Here is a 21,120-nt window from a genome sequence, read left to right on the forward strand (position 1 = left end):
ATTTCAATTCGAAAGAAATCAATTTTACCACCAGTTGCACTTGTTTGCTAATTATATTGAAGAAAAAAAATCAAATCCTGATTATAGTGCAAAAATCAAGCCAAGCCAGTCACCAGTATCATTGGTTTGCTGATATATTTTAAGTCTAAATAAATCCCATAAATTTGGTGTGTGCTCTGTTAGTTTTTTTTTTTTACTGCTTAGTGTTGAGGTACAGTAATTACATTTTACCAGACAGTTTCTACAATTTCCTTCCTATACAAGCTATGGTTTAATACAGGGCATGAACTTCCAAAAAAAATTTAATTTTACATTTTCATTATAATTTCAATTCTTTAGGGAGTTTGTAAACTAGAATGGACTACTGGAATGGTGGAATGGAATTTTTTATAGTTCTATATCGTTTTTTACATCCAAGTAATACAAGTCCTCCCTTAATAAGTAAGCAAATAAATAGGATCCCCTTGATTGCCGCGAAGGCGACTCATAAGCTCCTGATACCACTTATCTTAATTCTGCTTTTTAACATGATTACACTTAATTATCTTCACCTATCTGTATAATTGTTATAAGAAATGCCACAATTAATTTTGTATATATATGATTTTTATATATCTATTAAAGAGTATCAATCTAAGGAGCTATGTACAATATAACTGAGTGCAGTTTTCAGTTTCCACTGGCTACTCTTAGGGAGGATCAATCTATTTTCATGGAATTAAGCTCCATAGTTTCAAATATCCACCTAGTATGCTAGCATTATGCTAGTATAGGACTTCAGCCTGTTATGCTTTTTATTATGCTGGCATATTTGATGCAGACCTAAGTGTATTTGATGCAAAATTTGGGCCATTTACTGGTATAGCTGATCTTCAATTATTTGACATGATCAAAAGTCACTAGTTTGACTGTTAAACTCTAGCTTTACGGTTGATGGTTTTGGCCTCCTATATGCTATATCACACAGCTCAAACTATGCAAGGTTGAATCAGTTATAGTACCCACTGTACATATAATAAATACAAATAGAAGGGAAAGTGTTAGATATTTTAAGTTGGATTTATAGGGATCAAAGACTGAAAAAAAAGTCGTAAAACAAGGAAGTTGCCCATACCTGCAGATATACTAGTGGACATTAAAATAAGCCTAAACTTCAGTCATGGACTGAAATTTAGGCAGTCAGTCCAGTTGCTACAGAAAATACGGGCAATGAGCATAATAGCCAGCACAGCCACAGGGAAGCCACACCACACTATTGCAATTTGCAAATTGACACCTTGCATTGTCAGTGTAAAGAACTGGAACACAAAGGAGGACAAAGACAAGTTCATCATGCATGTACTACAGTTGGCAAAAAGGCACATCTCAGGACAAAGCAATGTCAAATAATGAAGAAATAAAGCCTGTTGCCTTATAAAAATTCCATAGAAACTTTTTGGAAGAGTTTGGGGCTCCATTTTTAGGTTTGGCTGTGATTGACCAATGCTGCCAAGCTGTAATGAAGAGAAATTGAAGCTGGTTATAGGGTGATTTTTTGGCTGTAAAACCCCAGTTTCTTCATTATACTACCATACTGTATAATATGTGACCGGATCTGTGAAAGGCCTTTCCAATTGCATGTACCTATCAAGCTGTAACATGACTTGTGAATGAGATATAATACACTATACTGGTCTGCAATTTGGTCATGTTTAGGGATGCGGCGATTATGCTGGCATAATTTCGGGCATAATAGGTATGTGTGGAAATCAGGAATTATGCTAGCATTTTGAGGTGTTTATAAAGCTTTAACAGTAGGAAAATCTGCAGATTGCACAATTCCGTTAAAAAAATCGAGATACTCTAATAGAGCAGTCAGAAACTCTAATAGAACAGTCATTGAATATTATTTACTCTAATAAAGCAGTCATATTGAAATGAAATTCTCTAATACAGCAACCAGCTAAAGAATTCAAGACTATTTGAAGCTTAAACATCAATGAAAATGGTCTGATACAGCAATAAACTGGCATTATTAGCCAATTATGGTGGCATAATTTTGGGAATAATGGGCAATTCTCAAAAGCATAATAGGTGATTTTTTGAGCACTGCTCAAAAGCATAATGCTCAATTTTTGGAGCATAATAGCCTCATGCCTAGTCATGTTGTACCCCTCACATACCACTACTCCTAGATGTAACTTTAAGATGATATAGCTTAGGCCTAAAGTTATTATTACTAAAGCATTGAAATTTTATTTGACTAAAATTTATGCTTTAGAATTTATATACTCATGATGTTTTTGCATTGCTAGTGACATAGTGACTAGTTAAAACCAGTGTGTTGTGATAGCTAATTCTGTATACTTTAAGTGAACTTGACTCACGTTATAATGTAGTTTTAAAGACAATGTGTGTAATCTACAGTTATAACATATGCAGTGCTACATTTTAGTCACAATGTACATGTGATCTGTATGTGACACTAACAATATGTACTATACTCAAATTATACTTTAATAAAAATCAAGATTATGCTAAGAGCTGACTATAGAATTAAGTGCATTAATGTTTCCTGACTGTTGCATTAGATTTCCTGCTCTATTAGGGTATCTTGATCTTAACCTTGTAATTTGTGTAAAGTGTAAGTACTTAGGAAAAAACATAGTTAATTTAAAAAAAACTACATGTTCATTAATATGAAATATAGTTGCAATATGTGTTGTGTTTATTAATTGATTTTTGGCTTGTGCATTGCAAATTTAATTGTTTTTTTTTTGTTTTTTTTTGAAAATCTTTATTATGATGGCATTTTGCTTGATGTTGTTGGTTACCTGCCGTATAAACTATTATGTTGGCATAATTGAATTGAGCCTATAAAATAATCCATTATGCTTTTGAGTAATTCTCAGCCTCTTAAGTTAATTATGCTAGTGCTGAAGAGCTGACTGTTTCATTAGAGAATCACATGAGTGTAAATTATCAACCATATTATAATACATTTCAAACATGTGGTGCAAATCATCCAAAACATGAAATATTTAAAATACACTTTATGGTAAAATTTCAGCATTGTGGTAAAGTGATCTTTATGTAGTGCATTAGGATAAAGAAAGTGATGAAGAGGACCTCATAATAATGGAAATGGACCCCTTTCAATTTTCAATTTTCAACCCCTTTCAATTTCTTGAAACATTAAGAACTTCAGGTTTCCAGAATCTGGAATATATCGTGGTTCATGGAATAGGACACATTTTAAACTATTATAGTATCATACTAATAATAATAACTTTACAGTACATGGCATGGTACAATTACAGTAAAGAGATGGATAAGATTAGATTTTGCATATTACACTGATGGTCTGCTAGCAACTCATACTAGTAGCTAAAAAGAAAGAATGACAAAAAAATTGAATTGCATTAATGATTAATTAAAATTAGGGGTATGAATAATGTTGCAGCAATTATAACAAGTGCAAAGGAAATGATATGTGCATGAATTACTTGCATTAAGTGTTCTTATCTTAGTTAAATAATATTAAAGCAACACTTGAAGCATTGCTCTGAATTTAGGGATGCGGCGATTATGCCGGCATAATTTCGGGCATAATAGATATGTGTGGGAATCAAGAATTATGCTAGCATTTTCAGGTGATTATAAAGCTTTAACAGTAGGAAAATCTTCGGCATGCACAATTTCGTTTAAAAAGATCGAGATACTCTAATAGAGCAGTCAGAAATTCTAATAGAGCAGTCACTGAATATTATTTACTCTAATAAAGCAGTCACATTGAAACGAAATACTCTAATACAGCAATCAGCTAAAGAATTCAAGACTATTTGGATCTTAAACATCAATAAAATGGTCTGATACAGCAATAAACTGGCATTATTAGCCAATTATGGTGGCATAATTTTGGGAATAATGGGCAATTCTCAAAAGCATAATAGGTGAATTTTTGAGCACTGCTCAAAAGCATAATGCTCAATTTTTGGAGCATAATAGCCTCATGCCTATCTGAATTACAGTTGATTGAGATGCTCTAATATACTCTAATGTAACAGTCACTTAGCTATAGTGGAAACCCCTTTTCAAAATCTTGTACACACTCCTCTTAGATACAATTGTTTTAGTGTTGCATGAGCATTGTTGAAATACTGATTACATCATAAATGCAGTGTAGATTTGAATTATAAAATTCTCTTTTTTTTGAGAATTGTTACGTTTATTGTTACCTGTTTCTACACCAAAAACTAATAATATGAAGGATTATCTTGTTCAAGTATCAAGATAGTTTAAGATTATCAAGTTCACTACAGTGCAATGAAGCATAAACCTCCAAAAGCTTTTATTTTAACAGTGTTAAGCCTGTGGGCTGTGGCCTTTATATAGCACTTTTACAATGTAAACATGGATTGTCATGGAGAGATAAGTTTTATACTTTGCTTTTGAGTTTAGCTCCAGGCTTATTAAGCTCAAAATTATGTGCATTGGGTCATAATGACATTATATATTATGCTCCAGTGAATGTGATGATTTAAATAATTCTTTTATGATGTCAACATTGCATGACTACAGTACTAGTTAGCTTGATCCTGCACACTGTACCTGATCTTCATACTTTATATTTTGTCATGATAAACTGTCACACACAAAGAAAGCAAAGCAAACTCTCTGGAAGCCATTTGAAACACAAGTATTGCTGTAATTAAACATCACTTAGCCAGGGTACCTGTGCACCACTCAGATACTTGAATCAAATCCTCCTGGACAAGACTGATAATCTGCATGAAGACAGTCCAAGAAATTCCCACAATTATCTCAACATGACATGAGACTAGGCCACTAAGTGTCCACACTATACAACAGGATATGTAAACTTGAGCAATGTGAGTGAGGTTTTTTCCTCAAGGATACAATAACAACAGTAGCTGCACATCATGGAGCATCAAACCTGTTACATGCACACACGCACACACAGTGCAAAATTACCTCAGTAGTTTAAATTCAGTGTAGCAATGCGCTGCTCACAGAGAATACATTATTGTGATTGTGCACATGAAAACCAGAGCACAAACTTCATTAACACATATTTGAATGAATTACTTAATTATTTTAAATATTGAAATCAGTCTAAAACTTTCATGTCCTATTATAGCTAATATAATGTCGTGAAATGTTGTGAGCCATGTAATTTATAAAAATAGGCAACATTATAAATGCAAGTTCCCAGTTTTACATACCCAGTTTTGTTGAATGAATGCTACAGTAAAACCATAGTGGCTAATATAGCAATGTAGATTATTATACTAATGCAGAGATATGTTGTCTGGCTACTCGTAATCAGGTCAGGAATTTACAGATTAGTACTGGGTGGAAACAACAATTAAATTAACTCTTGACAAGCACAACGAAGACAACTTATTTTTATACTGAACTGCATATATATAGTTAGAAGTACAGATAAGCTTTAAAATCAGGCTTTTGCCTTTCATATAATCCTCTGTGTGTATATATTTATTAAAATTTACCCTGCAAGCTGGGCAACTGCTGCAAAAGTGGTGAAGCAGTCCAAAGAGTGGGCATACCAACTATCACAATAAATCTACACAGTGGACTTTGAAGTACAGATGTGGATGTTATTTATGGAAATCTGGGAGTTTGCATCTCATGCAGGAATGTAGGGAATTTTCATATTTTAGAAGCTCTTAGAGAGTATTCTTAATGATTTTCCTATGTTTATGAAAACAAAATTAGGTCGTACGTACTTGCACCTCTTAGAAATGTAAAAGTGTGTGACTGTGGTTGACTGCTCTATTAGAGTATCTTGCTTTCTTGCAAACAAAATTGAATAAAATTTGAGGAGTCATGCATGGCACTTCCATTTTCCACCACTGTTATATTAAGCTATCTATACTCATTTCCTGGCTTCAGTATATTCCAACTATTTTCATTCATGTTAACTATCACTCAGAATTATGACATGTTGTATTATAGTAACAAGTAACCGTGGGAAATATAATACATTTCCTAAAGTAGATGGTAGCTATATAACCAATTATTTATTTATAATTTTGCCATTATTCCATGTTGTAGAACTCACATAATTCAGCCCATCACATGCTCACAGCTGATTAAGCTCACTATGACAAGTAGAAGCAAAAATTAGAAAATTTGAAACTTAGCTAGTAAGGATTGTTAGAACTAAAAGTGAGGGAATTTGGGAGATTGTCACCCAGCATACAAATTTTACTTAACACATAAATATCAGTAACTGAGGTCAGGTGATTGATGTATGCAGTAGTTTATTCATTTTTTTTATTCTAACAGTCCCTACTAAGTATCTTTCCACTCATTTGTCTACTTTTAATTTTATAGCCAAGAGTGTTTTAGCTTGAAATGATTTTTATTTCAGTTTTGTAAGTGTTAGTGACTACTTTTGTACGAGCTAAAATAATTATAATGCTTCAAATTAACAAATGATCAGCACCATTGTGAAGTTTTTGGTTAGTGACAAATGTGTAATGCTGAAGATAATGTTGTCCACGGAGACAATTAGCCTTTAGCAAACTCTTAAATTATGAATCACACTGTGCATTACAATAAAATATTTTTCTGATGCATGTTCAGTCAGTGTATATATGTCAATATAATATGTTTTCTTTCATACAGGTAAGAACCTTTTATTGAGATTGCTGTGTCCTACTGTAAGGACTCAAGTGAAGAGTGAAGACTAAATAATTTCTGCCTAGCTACAGTATATAAACTATCAGCTGATTTCTGACTTAATTAAGGTATCACATTCTCATCAACTTGCAAGTAAATTTAATCTAAAACTCTTGGAATCCCTAGTATACACTGTGCAAATCTTATCATGTGTTTCCATGACATTTCTTTAACAAAATTCAGTGGTGGATCTAGAGGGGTTTCAGGTTTTACTCTGGAATTGCAACTTCAGCCTAGCTGTAAGTCGAAGACCAAAAAAAAAGTAACTACTTGCTATTGAACACCATAATAGTGATTTCAAAGGTAAAAGTATGAAGTTTTACCCATAGTAAAAGTCCTAATATAATACAATCATAGTGATTTTATCACCACATGAATCATAATAAATTAGGGTGCATGCTATTTTCAGAGGGGGTTTCAGCTGAAACCATTGCAACCCCCTATATCTGCCACTCAAATATAAATAAACTTTCAAGAAATCTACAAATTTATCAGAAAAATTTTTATAATTCATGTCATATAGCTATTCTAGTACATTCTTTGATTTACTTGTGGAAATAAAAGTAATCATGACAACTCCTTGTACATCAAAAATCATGATTTCCAAAGAAATCATGAAATCAAGACTTTTTGAAAAATCTTCACTAAGGAAATGTCATAATTCATTATGTGCAAAACCCAGGCATGCAGTGGTAGCCTGAGTCAGGCTGCGTGGTAGCCTAGCTGGTTATAGACAAACTTCATAATAAGGAAAAATAACTGTTAATTAACCATTGTTCCAGCAACCTTAATTTTGCATTATTTTTCACATGTCACTCAGATTTTGAAGTATGTAGTTTCCCATAGATTATCTTTGTGAGGGGGCAACAGTTAATTTCCCATTCTGTGTAACTGTATGGGATTCAAAGATGTGATATCTTATTACTTAGTACACTATTCATCTAAAACTTAGACATTTGCACCTACAAAATTTAATAATGATAAACTGATATGACATTGTTTTTGAATTTGATGCTACTGTTGTTTAGAAGCTTTACTTCTACTGCTCCAGCTACCCAGCTCAGGGTATATAACCAGGACAATATTGTCAATTGCATTATCAGGGCATAGCCAAACAGCAACCTATACACTACTTGGCTGATGCTGTCATCCTTGAACAACAACTATATACATGTACCACAAGTAGTAATTGTGCTACTACTGTAACATTTTTATTTATTATTTGATTATTAGTCACTATTCCACAAAGAATAGCACCAGGGATGCCATAAAATTAATTTTGTGTCTGAATGCATACAATTACTGAAAAGTGCAATGGTCATTACATTTTGTTTTCAGCTATGTATGTTTCACCTGTTACAAATGAAGAACAGTACGAGAAGTGTCTCTGCATTCAGGCTTATAGCCACCACCAGAGCCACAGGGAAGCCATACTGTGCTACTATTAATTGACACCTTGCATTGTCAGAGAAAAGAACTGAGACACAAAAGACGACAAAGGTAAGTCTGTGATGCGTGCATTTTACATACTGTGGTTGATGAAAAGGCATGTCTCGAGACGCAGTGACATTGAACAGTGAAGAAATCAAGCCCGTAACCCTATGCATTGCAAAGTTATGCTTGGCTGAAGGAATCAGTTAGTCAATTGCTAGAAAATTCATTTAAACAAGTATAAGGAAAATTAAGAATTTTAAGTTCGATTAAGGATCATAGAAATAAAAAGTAGTGAAACAAGGGAGTCGGCCTACACACTAGTGGACAGTAATCCCTACTTCAGTCTATACCCACAACTGAATTAGAGATGAAATGTCCAGGCACTAGTATATCTTCAGGTGTAGGCAACCTCCCTTGTTTCACTACATTTTCTGTGATGCCTAATCAAACTTAAAATTCTTAATTTTTCATTATATGTGACCGAATTTGACAAAACAAGGCTTCCACACACATCCACTTTTATGAATTTGAAGTACCATAACTCAATGTAGAAGTATGCCATTTGGAATAAAGATAAAAAATAAACTTAGTTGTTGTGAAACAGTCAACATTGAAAGTGTAGATGTAAAGATTGAATTTGGCAAGTTCTAGAACTTTCTTCAGAATTGTGTATAAATAGATAGTGTAGCATGTACATTTTCCTGGTGTTATTGTACTCCTGGTGTGCTGTTGTTATTTTGCTGTTGCTGCTGTATTTTTTACTGCTGTTGATTAAAGAGATTATTAATCAGATAGACTGTGTATAGTTTCTCTGGAAATAGATTTGGGCTCAGTATCGTGGTCTTTACACCAATTTCTTGGTAGCAGAGGATGGTTCAAGGTTAAAAGCTGATGATTATGGAGACTAATAGTGAGATACTAGAGTTGGAGAAAGGTTTAGAACAGCAGCAAGGTAATGAACAGCTTGAAGATAGCATATTAGAGTTAAGACAAGAAAAAGCTAAAGTAAAGACACTATTTACTAAGGCAAGGCGTAGAACACTAGTTTTGATACAAGAAAAAGATGTGACTGTAGAAGTTATTAAGGATGCTTGTGAAGATTTAGATGAGGCTTTGGCGAATGTTATGGACACAATGACTAGGTTAGCAGATGCTTTTAGAGAAAACAGAGATCGTAAAAATGGTGATAAGCTCAGCCAAGAAATAGAAAAGGTTGAGTTAAGAGTATAGTAAAGCACAAGATTGTGTGCAAGACACCTTGGATGAACTGAATAAAGTAGCTAACCTCAACAAGTTTGTCAGGAGATTAGAAGAAGATAGTTTCAAACAGTCAGAGACAATAGCTGATTATAAGACTACAGCCTCAAGGGAGGTATCAAAGTCAAAGGATTTAATAGCACACCAGCAGTCTGAACATGTAAAAGATAATATAAAACACCAGCCGCGAGTTGTAAGAGAAGGAAGCATAGTAAAAAGTAAGATTCCCACTGTGTTACTTCACTCGGCAGTGGATCATCAGATTACAGTACCAGAAAGAGGGGCATATTATCCATTGGATGAAGGGACAAGCCAGAATATGGCTGATTCTGCACTGATTGGACAAGACCTGTGGAAACAGCTCAAGAGGGTTAGTATTCCTGTTTTCTCCGGTGATAAAAGAACATACTCAAATTGGAAAGCTGCCTTTATGGCCTGTGTGGATCAGGCACCAGCCACCCCAGAATACAAACTCCTTCAATTACGACAGTGTTTGGCTGGAGAAGCTTTAAAGACAATTGAAAGTTTGGGACACAGTGCTGCAGCATACCAAGCAGCAAAAGAACGATTAGAGCGAAAGTTTGGGGGTCAGAGAAGACAAATAGCCATATACTTGGAGGAAATTGACAGTTTTAAGCCGGTTCAACCTGGAAATTACAAAGATATTGAAAAGTTTGCAGACCTATTGGATGTTGCTATTGTAAATTTGAAGGAAACACATTATCCTGAAGAGTTAAGGGATGGTATGTTGTATATCAAATTACAAAAGAAATTACCAACTCAAATGCTGGCTGCTTACCATCGTTGGGTGTTTGAAAACTACAAGATTGATAATGTTGAGGTGTTGCGTGAATGGATAGTTCAGGAGGCAGAATTCCAGATGAGGGCTATAGAAACAGTCCAAGGTTTGTCTACTGGAAGGCACGGAAAGCCAGAGACTAGATCTCATGGTTTTAGAGAACCTCATCAGACCTTTTTTGGGAGGTCAAATGCCAAGCTGGAGTCTGATGAATCCCGGGGTCAGAGGTCATGTAGAGTTTGTAATAAACAACATGGAACATGGACATGTGATGAGTTCAACAGCTGAATATCCAAAAAAGGTGGGAAAGTGCAAAAAGATTAAGACTATGTTTCCGTTGTCTGGGCGAGGGTCACCTGGGCCAATACTGTACACGTACCAGAGTTTGTGGCTTGAATGGTTGCAAAGAGCTTCACCACCGACTGTTACATAGAAATCCAGTTACCTTACCTGATAACGTTGAGGAATCACAGAGAATAGCAACAAACAAAAGATCAACAGTTAAGGTTGATCAGCCACTTACTACTGAGGCATCAAAGTGTACCCAAGAAGAGAGGGTCCCAGTGACAAGAGTGGATTCCCCCAGGGAGGGGGACCAACTCAAAATACCACCATGGTTTCTGGAATCTCGAGTAATATTGCCTTAAGGACAATACCTGTATTTGTGAGGAATGGACATAGAAAGTTGATGGTTAATGCTCTCTTGGATGATGCTAGTACTAAGACTTACCTGAATACGGATGTAGCATCAGAGTTGGGATTGAAGGATAAGCTTCAGAGAATAAATGTAATGTATTGAATAGCCAGGTTGAAACTTTTGAGACTTCACCAGTTGAGCTTTTGATAGAAAGTTTAGATGGAAATACTACTTTGAAAGTGACTGCACTTACAACAGGTAGAGTTATCGGGAACATGAAAGTTATTGATTGGGTCGAGTGTGCAGGAAGATGGCCACATTTAAGAAATATAGAGTTTCAAAAATTAGGACCTCGACCGATAGTTGATGTGTTAATAGGGCTGGATTGTTCTGAGATACATTTTTCTTTCAGGGATGTACGTGGTGAACCAGGTCAGCCTGTGGCTAGACTTACACCACTTGGGTGGACTTGTATTGGACCTGTCTATGATGAGGGACAGGCTTGTATGACTAATTTTGCTAGAACTTACTTTACCACAGGGGACACTGATGTCAGCAAGATTGAAGCTGTATTACAGAAATTTTGGGAAGTCGACAGTTGTAGTGGAGAAGTGAGTTTCTTATCTCCTCAAGATAAACTGGTGTTAGAAAAGACCAAAAAATCAATTCAATTTGTTGATAGTCATTATAGAATCTCCATACCATGGAAGGGAGATTCAGTGTATCTACCTGACAACTATTCTGTGGCGGTGAATCGTTTGAAGAACCTTGAGAAACGACTGGCAAAGAATCCTGAGGTGGCCAGGTCCTACCAAGAGACCATTGAACAACATCTGGAGAAGGGTTACATCAGGCAAGTTAATCCTTCGGAGAAGTCCCACAGACAGTGGTACTTACCACACTTTGCAATAGTTAAGAAGTCAAAGTTGACAACTAAAACCCGCATTGTATTTGATGCTTCTGCTCAATGTGATGGAGTGTCTTTGAATGATGCTATACACCAAGGGCCAAAGTTACAGCAGGAATTATATCAAGTTCTGCTACGTTTTAGAAGGCTCCCAGTAGCTTTGATATGTGATATAGCTGAAGTGTATTTACAGATCAAGCTTTATCCACAGGATAGACGTTTCTGTGAAGAAATTTAAGTTTGGAGGAAGACATAAAGGAGTATGAGTTTGATAGGTTAGTATTTGGTTTAAATTGTTCTCCGTTTTTGGCACAATTGGTGACACAACATCATGCTAAGATTTATCAAGAAAGATACCCTATGGCTTCTGAAATTATATTAAAGTCAACCTATATGGATGATAGTATGACTTCAGTTGTGAGTGAAGATCAGGGAGTCCAACTTTATCAAGAGCTATCCGACCTTTGGGCGGGGGCAGGAATGCATGCCCATAAATGGCTATCAAATTCTGATGTGTTTCTTAGTCAGATTCCAGTAAAGGATAGAATTTATGAGATTGACCTAAACAGTGACCCCTTACCTTCAGTCAAGACACTTGGAGTAATGTGGCTAGCTACGGAGGATGTGTTTATGTTTAATTAAAAAATGATGGAACAAAGGTTTGAGTTAACAAAGAGAAATTTTTTGAAGAAAATTGCAACCTTGTTCGACCCATTGGGCTTTTTGTCCCCTTTTGTAATACGAGCAAAAATGTTAATGCAAGAAGTGTGGGTACAAGGTGTAGATTGGGATGAAGAGTTACCACTGGATACATCTACACAAGTGACAACATGGTTCAGAGAATTATCAAGTTTACCAAGTGTTAGAATTCCAAGGTGTTTACAGTTGAGGAAGGAGGTGAGCTCAATTGCAGTGCATGTGTTTGTGGATGCTTCACTGGAGGCTTATGGTGCAGTAGTTTATGTAAGAGTCAAATATCAGGATGGAAGTTTATCAGTACGTTTAGTTTCATCCAACACCAAGGTGGCTCCACTTCAGTCAGTGAGTGTACCACGTTTAGAGCTCATGGGAGCTGTGTTAGGGAGCAGGTTAGCGATATCAATTTCAGATGCTTTAGATATGGAGAAACAATCCTATACTTTCTGGACTGATAGTGCAAATGTTGTATGGTGGATTAGGGGATACAGTAGAACATTTAAGTCATTTGTTGCAAACAGAGTGGGAGAAATACACTCATCCTCTTCTCCTGATCAGTGGCGATATGTTCCAACAAAGTTAAACCCAGCAGATTATTTGACACGTGGAGTTAAACTTATGGAGTTAGTAGAGTTGAGGATGTGGTGGGAAGGTCCAGAATATTAAAAAGAAGATGAATCCCAATGGCCAAGGAATGTTGTTGACAAGAGACCTGCATCAGCTGTAGAAGAAGTTAAACAGAAATATACAGTGAAAGAACCATCAGAAGAAAAATCAGCCTTTATGACTACCACAACAAAGATAATTTGGCGATTACAACCAGAACGTTTCTCCAGCTGGAATAAATTAACTAGATTACTAGCCTGGGTTATGAGATTTACAACAAATTGTCGTTCTCACCAGCATGAAAGATTGTTAGACAAAGGGATAAATTTGGAGGAAATATGGGATGCAGAAAAACTAGCTAGTTTTGAAGACAACACAGAAAGAATGTTTTAAAGAAGAGTATACAGCCATAGTCGAAAGAAAGAAATTACCTAAAAATAGTAAATTACTCAGTTTATGTCCACGACTGGATGATGATGGGGTGATGAGATCAGAGGGCCGACTCAAGTATGGTGAATTCCTTCCATATGATGTAAGTTATCCTATTATCCTGCCCAGGAAAAGTTGGATAACCAAACTTATTGTGAAGCATCACCATGAGCTGGGGAACCATAGTGTGGGTACTAACCAGATATTGTCCACCTTATCATCCAAATATTGGATTGTGGCTGCCAGGGAAGCAATCATTGAGTGGGAGAGAGAGTGTGCCATGTGTAAGAGGAAGAAAGCAAAGAGGACAGAGCAAATAATGGCACCTTTACCATTGAATAGGCTGACAACATCCTTGAGGGCTTTTGCAAGAGTGGGAGTAGATTTTGCTGGGCCATTTATCACGGTACAGGGTCGAGGAAAGCGAAGACAGAAACGCTACTTATGTCTTTTCATGTGTCTCGCATGCAGAGCTGTTCACTTGGAAATTGCTTATGGCTTGGATGTCGATTCTTTTCTAACTGCTTTCAGCCGAATGATTAATAGGAAAGGACTACCAGAGTAAATAATATCAGATAACGGCACTAACTTTGTGGCAGCAGATAAAGAACTCAAGAAGATGACATGCCAAATAGTAAACGATTCGAAGTTCACTTCTGCAGTGATTAAAAGAAAGATAAAGTGGTCTTTTAATCCTCCCCAAGCCCCACACTTTGGAGGAGTCTTCGAAACGATGATTAAAGCACAAAGAGGGCAATCACGGCTATTCTAAGTAACTCAGACATTACTGCATGATGAGGAATTGATGACAGCTTTTACTGAAGCGGAGGCCTTGATTAATTGCAGACCTTTGACTTATCAATCTGCTAATCCACATGACGATGTATCCCTTACACCGAATCATTTGTTACATGGTCAAATGGGGGGAACTTTCGCTCCTGAAAGTACAAAAGAGGTATCTTACCATCCACTGAGACGATGGAGAAGAATACAAGAGCTTAGTAGACATTTTTGGCAACGATGGTTTCATGAATGGATACCAGGTCTGAGTCCGCGGAAGAAGTGGTTCGAGTTGCGGAACAATTTGAAAGTGGGTGATGTAGTTTTAATGATGACAACTGATAGTCCACGAGCTCACTGGCCTTTGGCAAGAGTTCTTGAAGTATATTCGGGCCAAGATGGGAATGTTCGCTCAGTTAAAGTTCAAGTAGCAGATAAGACCTTTGTTAGACCAATAGTTAAGCTTTGTCCACTAGAACTGGAATCAGCTAAATAAGAATATTTTGTACAGAGAATTGAGAGATAATATACCTTCACCAAAAGATTACTTAAAGAGAACGATTTACTACTGATATTACACTAACTCCTATATCATCATGTAGAACATGAGGAGGGGGAAATGGAATAAAGATAAAAAATAAACTTATTTGTTGTGAAACAGTCAACATTGAAAGTGTAGATGTAAAGGTTGAATCTGGCAAGTTCTAGAACTTTCTTCAGAATTTTGTATAAATAGATAGTGTAGCATGTACATTTTCCTGGTGTTATTGTACTCCGGTGTGCTGTTGTTATTTTGCTGTTGCTGCTGTATTTTTTACTACTGTTGATTAAAGAGATTATTAATCAGATAGACTGTGTATAGTTTCTCTGGAAATAGATTTGGGCTCAGTATCGTGGTCTTTACACCACCATTAGTTTCAAATTTTGACCTGATATTGTACTATGCTATGGAAGGACTTTGTGAAAATGTTAGGCCAATAGCTTGCTGAGTAGTCAAGTTACAGCTGGTTATAGTCAGAAAATTGGATGTGTATGGAAGCCTTGTTTTGTAAATTCAGTCACATATTTGTTTGTTACCATTTTGTAACATTATTATGACTGGTGAACCCAAGCATACCACATTAGAATGGGAAAAAATATTGTCAGACATATTGGTTTGTCTAAACGCACGCCCTACTGAAATAGCGAAGCGGTCATTACGCTGCTATGTTCAGCCCATTACACAGAGTTACAAATGAAGAAGGACCTCTTGCAATCAACCCAGCCACAATGGAAAACTCAGACGATTCCCATTAAATGGGAAGCTTCACACGGCGCTACTGTGAATCGACATCTTGCACTGTCAGCAAAGATAAATGTGACACAAAGGAGGACACAGGTATGTCCATGAAGCATGCATTGTACCTACTGTGGTATGCCAAAGGTACCAGTAGTGCTGAAGCGATGTCAAGTGGTGAAAAAATCAAGCCTGTAGCCTTAGCCGTTATTGAGTTTTGCTTGTCTGAAGGCATCAATCAGGCAGTCAGTCAGGCAGTCAGTCAGGCAGTCAGTCAGGCAGTCAGTCAGTATAAAATTCCACTAGAATAAAAGTTCATAGTAGCTTTTTGGAAGCGTTTCATGTTGTACTGAAGATACTTTAGTTTGGGCTTGCATTTACTTCACCAATACTACCAAGTTGCCATGAAGTGTGAGGCTGGTTTTAGGGTGATAATTTTGGCCAAAAAAGCCCAAACCTTCATGATCCCTAGTATATACTATCGTACCAAGAGTTAATAATTGAGAGGAGAGTGTCCAACACAATACAGAGCCTCTACAAAATAATGATTCAGCGTGATTCAAAGGGATTCCTCTGTAAACTTCTGCTGTGATTTTTAGTATATTCTATATGTGAAGATTGCTTTAATCATCACATTTCTTTGTTCTTCCCATGTGCAATCATCACATTTCCTTTTTCTGGCAGTGTGCACTTGTTAACACGTCTGAGAGAATCCCTTTGAATTACGCTGAATCATTTGTAGAGGCTCTGTATTGTGTTAGACACTCTCCACTATTATTAACTCTTGATCATACTGTATGATAGAAAAAAAATCAACTTCCATAGAAACTGGTTGGAACGGTTTGGGGTCGCTATATGAAGGCATTTTTGAACTTGGCTATGCTTAACCAACACTGCTAAGCTGTTGTGAAGGAAAACTGAGGCTGTTTACTGGTGATTTTGAAGGGCAAAAAAGCTCCATAATCCCTAATATACAGTACTACCGTAAAGTTAAAAGTATAATGTTAAAGTCTGAGGTGTTAAAATGTCAACCCAGTACCTTAAATGGTCTCACCAGCCCTAGTAGCATACATCATGGGCAGTATCGTGTTAAGTTATATGGTATCAAAATTAATTATAATTGTAGAGTAATGTCCGGATATTAATACCTGAAACTATTAATACTATTAGTGTCTCGCATTGCGAGAGGGTCTATAGTACTAGTTCTATGAAGCTCGCACGCCTGACTGGCAGCCCGAACGGTTAGCTAAGTGAGTTAAGCAATTTGTTAATGTAATCGTTTGTAAATAACTAACTTTGCGTCGATGTGTGCTGTTGTCGAAATTCGATGTTAATTCGCGTTGTCAGCTCGATTGTCAGAGATAGTTGAGCCCCGCGCTGAAACTGCAGAGGTTAAAGTAATGCACAAAAGCAATGCGTGCCTACAGATTTGCTCTAGTATAGTTGTCTAGACGTTTTTGCAGTATTGTTTATTTCGTCAGGTCAGGTTGTTGCCGGTTCATTTATCGCCGGTCTTCTTCAGTGGTAGCTAATTAACAATTATGAAACAAACCAGCGTGATAAGATGATTTCAATCGATTCAGCTCAGTCACAGCTATGTTACAGCATCTTTCTTGGCCAAGCCTTCAGCTGAGACGTAAAATATCCAGATTACAAGCACATTTTAAAATTATACATCAAGATTATTCACTGTCTCAACGACAAGATCCACCAGACCATATCACCCACATCGTTTTATTCTACCAAACTCATCCACCTATTCATACCAACAGAGCTTTTTCTCCAGATCAATTAAGGAATGGAACAACTTACCATCTTCCATCATTGAGAGCAACAATATTGACTCTTTTTCAGTGGAACTGCAAACATTGTATAGAACTCAATAACTGTAATCTTTGTAACTACGTAGCTAAATTCAGTTTATGATTGCTTTTTTTTCCTGAGCATATCAGCTGTGCTGTCTGCTCAGTAACAATAATAACTGCTAACCGGTTAATCCTGAAACAATAGGAAGGTTTGTACGAAATATCAGTTGAAAACTTGCAAACTATGGATTAAAATTTTGCACTATCTCGCGGTTTGCAGAAGTGGCAAGGGGTGACACACAGGCACTCACTGTAGGTAGATCTGCGACTGCGATCAAAGGTCAAGGCCACCAAAATCGTGTTAAGTCAACGGTCAAGAATAAAAGTTTCCAACCCACAATTGAAAAGTACTGAAATATCGTTGCTAAGTCACCGGTCAAAGATCGAAAAAGGCTATTAGTCATAGGTCAAAGCAAAATTTTGGCCAGTCAAGACTTTGACCGCAGTCGCAGATCTACCTACGGGACATCCCCTTGAGTGGAGAGACAGTAATGTACCTATGTATGTATCAATGTATCCCCACCTCCACCCCTCGGGAATAAGTGGGATTTTACGGGGGGAATTGACACAGAACTGCTGCCCCACTATGGGGAATTTGATGATGTTCATTAAGTGCCCAAGTACTTTTTGTTGTAACTTTCTGTGCTATGTTGAATCCTGAGTAAATCCCCATGTTGCAACTGGGGCCAACAGTAGGGATTTGGGCATTTAACATTCGGCTGTGTCAAATCCCCACTATAGCCCCTTATATGCAGCCACTAGCTACTGTATCAAGGTGTGACACACAGGCACTCACCGGGGGGTCCTTCACATACAAAATCCATCTATGAAATTTCGAAATATGGAAATTTGCCAACCCAAATTAATTTTCTAATTTCTGAATAAATTTCTACCAAATTTCCGAATTTCTGTCTTGGAAATTCTTGGGTGCTACGAAGTTGTAGCTTGAGTTGTAGTGTATTCTGTGTCTTAGGCTACTGTATTATGGTTTCAGTATGGGTTCAAGCCGAGCCGAACGGTTCACTAGCGGTCTGGTAAGCCGTTGTGACTCTATCATGGTAGGAATTTGAATAAAACAGTCACCAGTAATCTACAGACACACCAAAACGACTTACACTGTGGCCTTTGCACTGTGGGAATCGAATCAGCTCTAAAGTATACAACAAATTTACGAACCAGATTACGGACAAATGTTAGTGCGTATAATCTAGATGGCGCTATACGTCTTCTGGAAGTGAAGGACCCCTCGGCAATCACTGTAGGTAAATCTACGATCGCAGTCCAAGTCAAAGGTCAAGGTCACAGTCAAAGGTTAAGATTTTCAACCAACAGTCGAAAAGTACTGAAATATCGTCACTGAGTCACCGGTGAAAGATTGAAAAAGGCTCTTAATTATAGGTCAAAGTGAAATTTTGGTGAGTCACCGTGGTTGCAGATATACCTACAGCGTTTACTGGCCCCCTTGTGTATGTTAGGTTATCATTACTAGCTACACACTTGTTTAAGCGTACAGTATTTAGGAAACTCATTTTTGCAATTAATGTTTAATATCACACATGTAGCCATATGCTATATGGATTACTGAGGTACAATATTAGCTATAGCTTCCTAATGATGAAATATCTAGCTATAGTGCTATTTTTTGCTGGAGGTGATCCAAAGTTTGTATATTGTGATAGTGTTTTTTTTGTGTTTGTGACAAATGACCTACATGTTTCAGGCTCATCACATAAAAATACAAACCCAGCCAAAGTATCAAATGATCATGTAGCATATACAACTTTTTTGGCAACCTTTGCCATTGTTTCTAGTTTGTTGTTTCTATTTTGTTGTTTACGTGCTATAGCCAAGTGGACCGTCTATTAATATAAAGACATTTGGTATTGACATGCCAGTGTTCTGCCAAGTGCAAGCCCAAAAAGCACTGCAGCCATGCAGACTATTACCAAGGCTGCAGCCAAGAGACTTGAATACATATATATATATATATGAATGTGAGTGGCTTTTATGAATATCATTATAATGTGGGGGTTGTGTGGGTTACTTACATTCTTACTTTGTATGGTTGTGATGCCACACAAACCAAAGGTAAAATCATAGAGTGATGTCACTATTCCAAGCATATGCTAGCTATTGTAAGTAGTTTGTAGTTTTAATACCTTATGCACTCACAGGAAACTGATATTTGGAGCTAAAAATAATGCACAATTATTACCAAAATCTCCATAATTCCAAAAAGCCCTGTGTGAGAATTTACAACCTTATATTACAGATGAAACTTGATCAATTGTAATTCTATGGATTATCAAAACACAAACTAAGGTAGTTTACCATAAATATTTATGCCTACAGATCCCCACCTTATAGCATTGTGACTATTCATGTCTCAGCACAAGGACAATAGATCGATTTTAGCAATAATTGACTTAATAAAGTGCTAAACTGGCAAGCACAATATATAGAGGGAAAGAACTTGAAAGACAGTATCTCCATAATACCAAGAGTGTGGCTTTGTATATTGACCTGTAAATTGATGTTCCATGCAGCTGAGAGATGCAAGGTAACGGAAGTTATATTGTTATTCCGAGACAATAACATGAAATCTACTTTTACTAGTTTTAGCTATTAGCTATGCCTGTAATGGAGATTGTTTACTAATACCATTAAAAAATTCTAGCTCTCTAATCCTTACCATAGGCAGGTGTTGTTTGTTTAGACAACACCTTTTAGAATTCTTGCCTCTTGTATGGTAACTATCAACCACAGTGGAGTATGGTGATTTTACCACTGTGGAACACTTGCTATGAAAGCTATGCTTTTGGAAATGCAGATCTAGTCCATGGAAACCCTAGAAGAGTAGACTATTAAAATTTTGGGATAATGTAAAACATTGACTGGACTGGATCATGGACTGGACTGATAACTAGTTTAACATATTTAATTCCCATTTATGCATTTTTCTATAACAGTTCACCTAATCTGAAAGAGTCATATCAATGATGCATAACACAGAAATTTAATGACTAACAACTTGACTAAACAATTTTCTTATTACCACGTAGTGTTAACATACAATAGCTACAGAAAATTCTACACTTTTCTAATGTAGCATTAGAAGTTTTCATACGAGTTTTACACAAAAAAGTAATGCATTCAAATATAAGTGTAGCACAGGTGGAGATCCAGCCACTCAACACTGCATACCTCAAACAACCTTTCTGTAAGTGCAACTACCAGCTTTAATAACTGATGATTGTAATGGTTATAGAACAAAGGCTAAATAAAAGTACAAAGATCTTGAAGATAAAAATGAAAAGAACAATTCATTACAAAATTAAAGGAGAACCATAGCTTCTGCAAAAACATTATGTAGTTACCTCATACAAGTCATGAATATATTTGTCATGATATGTGCATTATGGCTAGCTGTTCAAAAATGTCTGGTATGCTTTATAACTCTCACATCTTGACAGCAGCACCAGTAAGAAGCACATGTAAGGATTGCATAATTTCACTTTTATCACACACGTATTCTGATTGGTTTGCTACAAGCTACATGTATTTGTGGCTTATCAGTTACTGGAACAAGAGAGCCATGCAGCACTATAGCTGTACATTTTGTATGGGTACATTATATAAACTTTAGCTTGCTTATGTGCTTAAATATATACTCAAGAATGTTAGAATACAAAACCTCAGTTTTTAAAAGTATTAAACTTAAAAGCA

At 36.5% G+C, this 21,120-nt stretch overlaps 4 protein-coding genes across 4 annotated transcripts in view; all 4 read left to right on the top strand.

Moving 5' to 3' along the window:
* The first annotated feature begins 9,039 nt into the window (after positions 1 to 9,039).
* LOC136253734 (uncharacterized) lies at positions 9,040 to 10,486 on the top strand. The gene is made up of 2 exons (XM_066046390.1): positions 9,040 to 9,325; positions 9,396 to 10,486. Exons 1-2 carry the CDS (start codon positions 9,040 to 9,042, stop codon positions 10,484 to 10,486), a joined length of 1,377 nt encoding a protein of 458 aa, XP_065902462.1.
* Positions 10,487 to 11,110: 624 nt separating this feature from the next.
* On the top strand, positions 11,111 to 11,980 carry LOC136253735 (uncharacterized). The gene has a single exon (XM_066046392.1). It carries the CDS (start codon positions 11,111 to 11,113, stop codon positions 11,978 to 11,980), a length of 870 nt encoding a protein of 289 aa, XP_065902464.1.
* Positions 11,981 to 12,387: 407 nt separating this feature from the next.
* LOC136253736 (uncharacterized) lies at positions 12,388 to 13,104 on the top strand. The gene has a single exon (XM_066046393.1). The coding sequence runs from the start codon at positions 12,388 to 12,390 to the stop codon at positions 13,102 to 13,104; it is 717 nt and encodes a 238-aa protein (XP_065902465.1).
* A 3,585-nt stretch (positions 13,105 to 16,689) lies between these two features.
* LOC136253737 (uncharacterized) overlaps positions 16,690 to 21,120 on the top strand; it is a 33,371-nt gene continuing 28,940 nt past the window's right edge. Inside the window, exon 1 of the mRNA XM_066046394.1 lies at positions 16,690 to 16,779. The gene's annotated coding sequence lies outside the window, so the exon portion shown is untranslated. The remainder of the gene's footprint in view (positions 16,780 to 21,120) is intronic.

Source organism: Dysidea avara, chromosome 4, assembly GCF_963678975.1.
Source record: "Dysidea avara chromosome 4, odDysAvar1.4, whole genome shotgun sequence".
In the NCBI taxonomy this organism is placed as follows: domain Eukaryota; kingdom Metazoa; phylum Porifera; class Demospongiae; order Dictyoceratida; family Dysideidae; genus Dysidea; species Dysidea avara.

Excerpts from the sequence above, each read along its gene's own strand:
- LOC136253734 (XM_066046390.1), top strand. The coding sequence starts at position 9,040 with ATGGAGACTAATAGTGAGATACTAGAGTTGGAGAAAGGTTTAGAACAG. Across the intron at positions 9,326-9,395 it reads AAACAGAGATCGTAAAAATG|ACACCTTGGATGAACTGAAT; the intron begins GTGATAAGCTCA and ends ATTGTGTGCAAG.
- LOC136253735 (XM_066046392.1), top strand. The coding sequence starts at position 11,111 with ATGAAAGTTATTGATTGGGTCGAGTGTGCAGGAAGATGGCCACATTTA.
- LOC136253736 (XM_066046393.1), top strand. The coding sequence starts at position 12,388 with ATGATGGAACAAAGGTTTGAGTTAACAAAGAGAAATTTTTTGAAGAAA.